The 12,312-nt window shown below is 31.0% G+C and overlaps 1 protein-coding gene across 1 annotated transcript; it reads right to left on the bottom strand.

Annotated features, from left to right (window-relative positions):
* Positions 1-492: 492 nt before the first annotated feature.
* LOC114185503 (cinnamoyl-CoA reductase 1-like) lies at positions 493-2,348 on the bottom strand. The gene is made up of 6 exons (XM_028073259.1): positions 2,101-2,348; positions 1,845-2,014; positions 1,573-1,764; positions 1,289-1,451; positions 979-1,165; positions 493-890 (listed from the first exon to the last, which is right to left on the bottom strand). The coding sequence occupies exons 1-6, from the start codon at positions 2,219-2,221 to the stop codon at positions 746-748; spliced, it is 978 nt and encodes a 325-aa protein (XP_027929060.1). The 5' UTR covers positions 2,222-2,348; the 3' UTR covers positions 493-745.
* Between the last annotated feature and the right edge of the window lie 9,964 nt (positions 2,349-12,312).

A 12,312-nucleotide genomic window follows, 5' to 3' on the forward strand; every position in this document is an offset into this window, starting at 1 on the left:
GAAAAGTGTAAATAACAAGCACATTTTGTTTTTAGTATTATTTAAAATGCTTGAGTAATAAGCATTATTAGATATCTTGAGTCCTTTCTAAAATGCTATCAATGAATTATAAACATCACTTCGAATCTCGAAACTTTAACATAATAAATCCATGAATCTATTCTTTTATTATGTACGTTATTCAATTTTCTTATTATCAACGACAGATTCGGATCTGGATTCGTACCCGAAGATTCCAAATTTACAAAACACTATGTTATTTCAACCGCCGATCAATATTAAACTTTCACATGAATTTTCCGTTTGAGCCACAAATGATATAAGGAAAAAAAAAAGTTATTTAAACCATTTGATTTAATGATCATTTAATAACTTATATAAACATTAAATAGTTTTAACAAAAGTTAATTTTTATATTTAAAAAATAATAATAATAATGAAGGATAATTTTAAATGGTAATTAAAAAAAATAGTGTCAAAATACCGTGTCCATGATATAAACATGCAACAGACATTTTCTAGTTATTATATTATATAAGAAGGATACAATCTCTAATGCAAACTCTGGACATGCATGTTTGAAACTCGATTGCCACTCGTACAAACGACACCAAGAATGACTTATTTCAGTACTTAACAGTTCTGATATAAGTCAATTATTTTACAATAAACTTATTCAAAAGCAAGAGCATGAGAAAACAACTAAAGAAGGTTCCCACGTTCACGTTTGTTTAAGGGTAACACCTTAAAATTTGGCAAATCCCTTTTCCCTCAAGCTTTCCACAGTATCCTTCAGGCTCACTTCCAAAGGAGTAAACTCAAGCCCCAAGCTCTTTGCTCTTTCCTTCGAAACCTGAAACACTGGAGGATATGGCTTATCTTCCGCACACCTGGTATAATATTGTTGAAAGAGTGAAACGGTATTAGAAAAATATGAATGTTATGGAATCTTGAAACTATGAAAATAAGGATACTCACTTGTCTGGAAGTGGCAAAGTTGGGTATGAATCACGTAAAATCTGCACAGCTTGTGAGTGGTGAATCACTCTCTCAACTAGAATATATCTTCCATTGGCTGAAGCATTCTCATACGCTAGAATATGAGCATTTGCAACATCTCTCACGTCGATCCATCCCAAAGTTATGTTTTTAAACGTTGGCGAACCTGTATCAAGGCCATGCAATGCAACAGTTTCTTCAATCATCTAAGAAGTTTCACTTCAAAAAACTTGCATGGTGTAATGAAGATCGATGCAGACAAAGCAAGCAATAGAAATATAGTAATTACCATTAACAAAGTTTAAAACTGCAGCAGCACTGGTGTTAAGCTCTGGTTGCAAGAGAGGTCCACTAACCAATGCTGGGTTTATGGTGACCAAGTCAATGTTGTTCTCTTTTGCAAATTTCCACGCAGTCTCTTCGGCCAGTGTCTTTGAAAGATCATACCATCCCTAAAACATAAATTCCAAACAGGAACAAATGTCAACAACGTTGTAACATACGTGAACTTTATCAAAGTCCATGCACATGCACAGCATCTAACGAAAGGTTATAAGAGGAAACGGCACATACCCCATTTCTCTTACAGAACTCTGGGTCGGAAAACCAAGTCTCGTCAACCACCACATCAGGGCCTTTAGGCCTGTCGTTGTTCGCAACTGCGGCAACAGAAGAAGTTAGGACCACACGTTTCAGCGTGGCCGACTTCGCACACGATTTCAGAACATTCAGAGTCCCCTTCACAGCTGGATCCAACAACTCAGCCTGAAATACATAATATTTTTATATGTAATTAATCCACAGATAAAACAAATGAAGAAATCCCAGTGCAGAAGGAGACAAACCTGCGGGTCCTTGGCGCCGATAAAAAAGGGAGAAGCAGTGTGAAACACAGCCTGACAACCTTGAACGGCAGAGTCAAAGGAACCTTCTTCTAGAAGATCGGCCTTGAAGAGATGCAATCTCTCCTTCGCACCATCAAGGTTAACCAAATGATCTACCTTTTTGGGATTATCTGCACATCACACATTATCACCTTTAATCTTCCAAATAAACCACCCACGAAACAAAAAACTACAGAAGAATAGAAAAGACACGTACTTGGGTCGCGAACGGTGGCATTAACAGTGTAACCGCGTTCGAGGAGAAACTTGACGAGCCAGGAAGCGATGTAACCGGCAGCGCCGGTAACACAGACAAGTTGGCCGGTGCCGGTGGTCATTCTGGACTATGTGCTTCTGCTCTGAGATGAGTGTTGAAGTGTGCTGTGTTCACTGAGTCTCAAAGTGAGGTTTTAAAAGAACAGAAGCGTTGCTCAGAAGGGCACATGGGTTGGTAGTTACACATAAATAAACCATAGACATGTGCAAAACGCGACAAGGACAATAATAATATAGTTGATTGTTAGGTAAGGTAGTATCTTGACTTTGCAGATTTGGTTATGTTCATGTTGTCCCTGCGCGGGAACTTCTTTATATTCAATATGGAGTCTTAACTTAGTAAACAATTTTTTTCGCCCATAAAATAATACGAAAAATAACACTAAATATCATATAATAGTTGCAAAGATCTAATGAATCTGGACTCAATCGCGAATCGGGTTATTTTAAGTCTAAAGAGGGATGACGCACCTGCTGATGTTAACATTATATATGATACTTTATCTGTTTTCTTGAAATATATGTATTTGTACATTAAGTTTTAAATATAGTGTTTTATTTATTTATTTATTTAATGAAAATAAATAATAAAAATAAATTTTAATTTTGGTATTTTTTAGGCTTTAAAATTTATAGAAAAATTTTATAAAATAGAAATTAAAAGCTTAACTGTTTTGTAAAAATTAAAAAAAGTATTTATTTAGAAAAGGAAATAATTTTGTATTAATTTGTCTAAAATGTTAAAGTTCCCAAACCTACCATTTACCTTATTGTCTTATATATATATATATATATATATATATAGTACATTATGAATCCAACCAAAACTCAAAAACACATTAAAATACCTGAGAAAATTAGGTGCGGGTAAGTTATTGTCCTTTAAGATCCCTATCACTATTAAATTGTTGGTATTTTCACTAAAATGCTTCGCCACATATTCTTCCGTGATTTTTCAGTCAATCGGGAACGTACCAGAACCTTATGTGTTTCATTGCGAGTGTTATAGAATACTAATGATGTCAAGATGAGTTATGCAACTTAATTTGGTTCGTGGGTTGAGTTGAAAAAAATATAATTTGTTTAAATGTGAATTAAACTAAATCTGATGGATCTAACATGCTTATTAAACGAGTTTAAATCAAGTAGATCAATTTGTAATAACAAAAGCTTTCAATTGTTTTTTTTTTTATATTTTTTATTATAATTATATATTATTTATAATTACGATGGTTGATAATCGATTTCTTTTAAATTAGAATATTTTCAATAATATTTAAAAAATTTAAAAAATTTATATATTTATTTATTAAATTATATAAATTTATATTTTAATTTTTAAAAATAATTTTTATAATAATATTTGGTGAAATAGATGAATATTTTAATTATATAAAATAAGTTAAATGGATGTATTTCAAATGAATATATAAAATAAATTAAAAAGTAAAATATTTTTATATGACTCAGCATCGAGCCAGGATAATATTTTATATGCTTTTGTAATATTTTATATGGTGCTAATTAATATCCTTAGTTAATTATAATTTAATTTTCTTACCCATTTTATAACTTTAACTTATGTAATAATTCATCTTTTGAATGAAATTTAATTTAATTTTCTTACTCCTTTTCATTTTTGAATATAATTAACTATTCTCTATGTTCAAATGGTTATAGCTTCTTAATTCTCCTGTCTCTCCACGCGCTTCTTCTCTCTCTGAAACAACTTGTCTCTACTTATACCACCCCATCCAACCCTCATCAGTTAGTTGTTCTCCGAAGGTTTCGGAAAATGTTGCTTCGTCATTATCTATCATTAGTCAAATGGAAGAGTGAAGGTGGAGAAGAAATGTAGAAGGAGAAGGTGATGGTGAAATGACGGTGGTAAGATGTCTCAAGAGAGGTTACATCAACTTTTAGGGTGTATTCGTTTGAGAAAATGAACTTGAGGGAAGTAAATGGATGTATTTGAATAGATTGGGATGAATTTGAGTGAATGAATTTTAGTTGTTTCTTTTAAGAGATTTGAAGGTAAAATGAGTGAATTTGAGAGTGAAGTTTATGAAAATTTGTGAATGATATGATAAATAAAAAATATTTTAATAGATTAAAATATAAAATTACTATTTTACTCTCATAGTTAAAATTAACATATTATTTTTACTTAATATTATTATTTTACTATTATTAAATATTATTATTATTTTTTATTATTTAACATTATTATTATATTATATTATTACTATTATTTAATAACATGAGATGAATATATGTAAAGATAACCGAGAACATGGTGTTGGATAGGACATTATGGTAAAATATAAATTCTTCTCTACAAATCTCTTTATTTTGGTGAGATCGTGATCCTGCATATCATCTCTCTTCCTCGCTTACACGTCCTTACAAACAAACAACCTTCATCTCTCAAATCTTTGCTCTTAAATCTATCTGCGTTTTAAATCTGCACAAGCGAACAAACCATTAAGGAAGGATAGCTAAAGGAAACTTAAAGGCGAGTTCTAGCTTAACCCTTTTTTGGATGATGAATTTCAACAATTTCAAAAAATTAAAATATTTAATAATTGAATTATTCGAAATTAATTTTTTTTCATTTCTTAAATAATTAGTTTGGGTGAAGTAATTGAAATATTTTAAATTTTAATTTTCTTGTTTGGATAAAGCAATTTAATCTCTATTTTACAGCGAACTCAACTATATCTTTGAGTCTAACTAACTTAGTTCGACCTTCAATTCGGTATGACTCGTCTTGACTTTTGGTTCAAGTCGACCTTCAGTCTTTCTCAACCTTCAACCTGACCTGACTAGACCTTCGGCTTGGTTGACCATCGGTCAAGGGCGGCCAAACTCAACCTTTGCCCCGGTTAGGCTCGACTTGACCTTTGACCAAGGGCAAATCTGCGTGACCTTTGATCAAGCCCGACCTAGCTTGACCTTCAACTTAGATCAACATTCGACCCGGCCCAATCTGGCTCGACCTTCGACCCAATTCGACCTTCAACCTAGGCCGACCCAGTTCGACCTTCGGCCCGTCTCGGGCCAACCCAGCTTGATCTTTAGTCCCACCCGTCTCGACCTTTGTCCCGATCCTGTCCAACTTGACCTTCGACCCGAACTAACTCGTCTCGATCTTATGTCTGACTCAACTCAACTTTTTGGACATGTAGACTTTTGGTCCTAACCAATTAATAATTCCACAACTTGGGAAATTTCAATTTCCTTCCTTTTTGAGTGAATTTCAAATTCTACTATTTTAGTTATTTGAAATACCTTCTTAAACTTTCTCAATTTCATTTTCCTTTTAATTTTCTCATCCAAACATGTCATTTTTCTTGAAATAATGTTAAATTCTTCAAATAAATGAATTACTCTCTCGAATTGCCTCATCTAAACACATCATATGTTTATTCACAAAAGAAGAGGAGTGTGTAATCATATCAAAAACGTTTCTCAACTAATATGAGTGATTTTTACAAGAGGTAAGCTCTTCTATTTATAGGAGCAAAGGAGAACAAGTGGTCTCCAAAAGAGAGGGAAAATTTGAGTCTAAAAAGTTAAATTTTGGATCCAAAAGAAAGCATGCAACAAGTGTGACTTGCCACCTAAGCAAGTCACACCTCCCATGAGGCACACAAAAGGAGAGCTTTAACCTAGCTTGCTCTTCAAGCTTGCGCTTATTAGGGAAGGAAACCCTAATTTTATGCATCTCACTTCCAAGCCCAAATCAAAGTCCATCTCCTTTTAGGTCCAAAATTACCTACCAAACCCAAAGCCCATCAAGGTCCAAAGAAAACCCTTATACTACTTGACTCATAATACAAGGCCAAAAAATAAACATATTCTAATATTTACAAACAAAGAGTCTTAGTCTAGGTCTTCACATCTTCCTTAATCCATGTGAACATTACCTTAGGCCCACTACAAAAAAAATCATATTACCTACAGGAAAAATCCATAAATAACTTACAAAATCCATAGGTAATGCAGTTTTACCCACGAATTTCCTACGAACAAAATCCGTAGGTATATATGTGGTAGCTAACTTACCTACAAATTTATTCGTAGATGATTACATACAGATAAATCCGTAGATAATTACATACAGATTCATCCATAGGTAATTACATACAGATAAATTTGTACGTAATGTGTTTGTTAGATTTAATGATACAACTATTTTCCTGAAACATTTATGCAGACCTAGACATGGAAGTTCATGTTCATCATTGCAGAAAATTTATATAATATATATGTAGTCATTAAAGTAAATAATTTAAACATACAATATTCATACATAATTTTAACATTGTAAAAAAATCAAACATTATAAAATACAATTATCTATATATAGAAGCATTCAGTCGTGTGATAATATCTAAGCAATATTTCATAACATATTAATAACACCTAAAGTTTCCTAACACTAATAATCACGATGAGTGCAATTCCACCAACAGTCCATTCTTCATAAATTCCCAACCTGAAAAAATTGTTGAAGTAAGTTAAAGAAGTATGTTGGTGAGTTCAATATTAAAAAAATCATAATTTCAAAGTACAATCAATTATTAGCACCAATTGTGGCAATATGTATTAAATTTTACCACTAAAAATCATAATTTAAAAACTAGATAACATACTTGAAAAAGTAGGTATGCCCTCTAAATTCACCTTTGTATTTGCCTTCTTTACCTACACCAAACCCAATGATGATCCAAAAGTCTGCAACAATAAGATAAGAAGAAATTATGTCATTAGTTAGCGTGCAAGAGTAGGTTTGATCACAAAAGTTAATTAAGATTTCCAATTAGGCTGTTCAAAATCAAACAAAATAAATTGCATTATATTATGCTTAGAAGAGGCATAGTCTTCTTTATCCTCCTAGTCATGACTCTTGTTGTATGTCCCTTAGCTAGAGGTATGTCATCATTCCTCCTCCACTCTAACTCTAGAAACCAGCGTCGTCGCACCTCCTTTGTGGCCACCAGCTCCAACCTTCTCCTCCTCTTCCTCATCGCCTAAATAAGTTAAGGAGTGAGTGTTAGTGACTATATAATGGGCTCTAAGTTCATGGCGTTCCTTGCTCCAAGTCAAAGACACTTTGAACTAGTATTTGGCTTTTCTTACTCTTATAGTAGAGTGTTGTAAGGTGTAGTTAAATTCTTGCTCTGAAGAGTATGGGTGTATTTGGGGTCAAATGGTTTGAAGTGTTTTTTGTGTGTTATAAAACTTTGCACATAGTGATTATTCTCTAATTGTCTTTGAACAATGACTGTGGTTTTTCTCTGTATTTGGAGTTTTAACGTTATATTCTTGTGTTCCTTATTTTTATCTTATTTATCTATTAATAAGGTTATTATAGGGGTAACGACAATATTGTTCTTAATTGATGATGCATTTTTCCAACACATCCTTCTCCTTCTTCTCACTCATCTCCCCTTAATATATAAAGAAAATCCCATCAAACTTGGCAGGAGTTTTGCCACTTAATTTATAAACAGATTTATTGATGGAAAAATCGTCAATAATACAATTTGTAATTTACCGTGGAATTCACCGATGGAACAAACCCTTGGATACATTACAAACTCATTAGCAATACAAATTGTGATTTACTGATGGATCTAACTGACAAATTTTACTGATGTATTCATTACCGACCAAAATATTCACAAAAAATTTAAATTATAAAATCTATTGGCAAAATTCATTGATAATTTTGAATTTTCCAACAAATTTAATTTCCTCGGTCAAAATCTGTCTATAATTACGAAAAATTGTGTAATGGTTAAAAGTGTCTCTAGTTTGAGAAAAAGTGATGAAAGAGAGAAAATAAATGAAATTGAATAAATACATGAAATTTCATTAACTTATGTCAACATCTAATTTCGTCCAATTTAATTAAAATCTCTTTTAAGATATATATATATATATATATATATATATATATATATATTATAATATAAATAAAATAAAAATAAAATAAATAATAAATAATAAATATAGAAATTTTTTTGTTAATTAGGCCCAATCTTGTTTTTATATTTTTAATCTTTCATTTGTGTTTTCCTTTTACACATTGATTTTTAATTTTTCAGCCCATTATTTTATACACTCACACCACCCTTTACTTTTCTACCATCTCTTTTAATTAATAGAATCAATATTTTAATATTACTTATGGTGATTGACACTATATTCTAATTTTGCTATGATTTAATTCCTATAATGTGATACTATCAGGACCGATTCATTCCTTTTGAAATTCTTTGTAATAAAGATTTACTTTATCGTGAGATTACATTAACACTATAATATTGTCTACATAAACACATTAAGTTAAAGGGGATTGGGAGATTCTAGAGACTTCTCTCTTTTTCCTATCATAATTGATAATACTATTCCATCATCCATTTTTTGCACTTTAACGCGTATGGGAGAGGAAGGTTGCTAGTAACAAGGGTTTTTAAACAAGCCCCACTACATTGTGCCATATTTATTTTTCTTTTTCTTCTTAATACACCAACACTTATACCATTAATGCTTGACGTGATGGGTTTCAAGATAATGATGACAGGTAGGTTTTAAAATATTAGTTTTCATTTTTTTTTCTCTTTCTAGTTCTAATAGTTTAATTTAACCTATTCACCTATTATCCCATAAATAATGTTTGGTTGTTATGAATTAATGATTGTCCATTGATTTGATAAATCTACTCATATGATTGATATGATTGATACTCATATGATTCATTACTTTTTATTTAAAATATTTGTATTAAGTAGTTGATTTGTTTCCTTTATGGATTACATGTTGTATTTATAAATAGGACTCTTCCTATCAATAATAATATATAGATGCAGATGAGTTGCTCCCTATTCTCTCATTATCTATTCTCTATCGTTTCTTCTCTTCTCTATTATCTATTGTTCTCTATGTTATTTGCTTTATTTCATAACACGTTATCAACATCATCCTCCAACCAATTGAGGACTAGTGAAAGATTGTTATGCGTGTCTCAATCCAGACTCTTTCTAATCCTTTCTCAATTTATAATTTTACCTTATATTCTTCCTCTTGTGATAAGAATTGTTTGACTTTATCAATTTTCATCTCCATATTATTATTTTTATTTTTATTTTTATTATGACGGTGATTATTTTTATTATTTTGATGATGATTATTATTATTAATATTATTATTTTATGTGCTAGTTCTAAACACGCGAAACGTTGCAAAATTTGGATTTATGACCCTTGATATTACAAGAAAGAATTTCTTATATTGGATTTTAAATGTTGAAATACATTTAGATGCAATGGATATTGGGATACCATTAAATAAAAAAAATAAAACATCTAAACAACTAATTTGCTCATGCAACAAAAACATTGTGAAAAGAGATTTCACAAATATTATGAATTTATTTCATGCCTATGTATGACTAGCTGGACAAAGCAATAAAGCTTTTGATGAAAAATCATGAGATCCGCCTAAATTGCTCCATTCCCAGAAGTGAATGCAACAATAAATATTATGAATTTATTTCATGCCTTTGTATGGCTGAACAAAACAATGAGCTTTTGATAGAAACTTATGAAACTTGTCCAATTGGTTCTGCTCCATTCCCAGAAGTGAATGCAACAACATTTGATTTATATTTTCATGATCATGATCGTGATATTGATTATGGACATGGTTATAAAGGGAATTTCAAAGACACATTTTGTCACCAGAAGTGGCACAATAATGTGAAAAAGGGAAAAGGAAAATGTGAAAATGTTGACAAAAAAAGATGAAATATCATTACGGTGGTAAAGACCATTTGAGTTGTAGCATCTTACAAATAATGAGAATAACATAGAAACACATTTTGGTTATGAAGATGGTGATTTTGATTATGGTCATATGGATGTTACTCATCTTGATACTATTATTTTCTTTGCTAAATCAAATGGATGCATTGGTCACCTCATTGGTTATGAGAGTGTTAAAAAAATCATACTGATATTTACGTTTATATGAAGAACGAATGTTGGCACTAGTACCAAAGGTTGTGTCTTATTGATAGTGCAATAACTTATACAATTCTCAAGAGTAATAAAATTTTCTCTTGTTTGATAGTGCGAGACATCAATGTTAATATTATTTATGGTACTACAAATATTATTATACTTCTACCAAGAAGTTGAATAGAAACTTATTAAGTTTCAAGGATATTTGTCTAAATGAATATTATATTGAGACAAACAATGAAAAAGATATGAAATATTTTTATATCTCTACGATTGAGTTGAAAAAAAATGTACATTGGAGAAATTATCAACATTTTCTTATGGTTTGTACTACACGTATATTGGTATAGTTGAAATGCATGACATGGTAAACCAGAAGTTTACGAATTAAAATGAATGCCTTGTTTGACATGATCAATTGGATGATGTACTACGCATATATTAGTACAATTAAAATGCATGAAGCATGGTAGGCTTGTTAATTCCAAAGACACGTATGAAGCGTGGTAGGCCTATTGGTTCCAAAGATAAAAAACTCTTGAATGAGAAAGGGAGCTAAAATGCAAAATGACCTAATCGAAAAGGTTGAAATCCCAAAAGATTTATTTGACATAATTAATGGTTCAATTTCAGAAGAACCTCAGGTACCTGAAATTATTGAAAATGATGAGATTTCAATAAATTATGTCATGAATCATATAATATGGAACCAAAATGAAGTTAACATTGACAAAGCTTTTCTTATAATATAGCGATGAATATTATGAATGACAATGAGGATCAATAAGCAATGATCATTGAAGATTGTCGGCAAAGAAAAGATTGGCCAAAATAAAAATATGCAAAAGAAGCATAATTATATTTACTTGCTAAACGAAAGACTTATGGACGTATAATTCGCACACCTGAAGTTGTGAAACCCGTTGGGTACAAATGGATTTTTGCACAAAAATCAAATTAAGAATGATGAAATTGTTAGATACAAAGCACAATTGGTTGTTCAAGGTTGTTCACAAAACCTTGTATTGATTTGTGAAAATACATATTCACTAGTATTGGATGCAACAACATTGCAATATTCGATTATCCTAGTTGCACAACAAGGTTTGCATTTACATCTAATGGATGATGTTACAACCTATCTGTACGGTTCTTTTGAGAATCATATTTATATGAAAATCCCTGAAGGATTTTATTTTCCCAACAAGATAAATTCTAAAGAGGGTTATTCGATAAAATTGAACATGTTCTTTTATTGATTAAAGCAATCAGGATGTGTGTGGCATACCCGTCTTATTGAGTACTTATTAAAAGAAGGATATAGAAATGATCATATGTGTTCTTGTATTTATATGAAACGATCCAAAAATGAATTTTCCATAATTATTGTTTATGTAAATGACATAAACATCATTGGAACTCCTAATGAGCTCACAAAGGCAATTGATTGTTTGAAGAAATAATTTGAGATGAAGGATCTTGAAAAGGCAAAATTTTTGTTTGAGATTACAAATTGAGTATTTAAACAAAGATTTTTTTTATATTTCAAGAGCCTTATATAATTAAGGTGCCTAAAATGTTCTAAATGGACAAGTCACACCTATTATGCGCTCTAATAATTGTGAGGTCGTTAGATGTTGATAAATGCTCTTCTTAGACCTCAAGAAAATGATGAAAATCTTCTTGGTCCAAAAGCACCATATCTTAGTGTCATAGAAACACTAATATATCTTGCTAATTATACTCGATATGATATTGCATTTGCTGTAAATTTGTTAAGCAAGATATAGTTCTTCAACTACAAGAAGAACATGGTTTGGAGTAAAACATATATTTTGTTACCTTAAGGGTACTACGAATATGAACTTATTTCATCCAAATGATTCAGAAACAAACCTAATGGGTTATGTATATGCATGTTATTTTACATATTCTCACAATGTCACAATGGTTGATCACAAACAAGATGTTTGTTTACATGTGGTAGCACAATGGTTTCATGATGTATATGAAACAAACCATAATAGCAACATCATCTAATCATATAGAATTACGAGGAAAGTTGTGAATATGTTTGGTTAAGGTCTATAATTCAATAGGTGCAAGAAACTTGCGACTGT

The sequence above is a fragment of the Vigna unguiculata genome, chromosome 1 (genome assembly GCF_004118075.2).
Source record: "Vigna unguiculata cultivar IT97K-499-35 chromosome 1, ASM411807v1, whole genome shotgun sequence".
Lineage (NCBI taxonomy): Eukaryota > Viridiplantae > Streptophyta > Magnoliopsida > Fabales > Fabaceae > Vigna > Vigna unguiculata.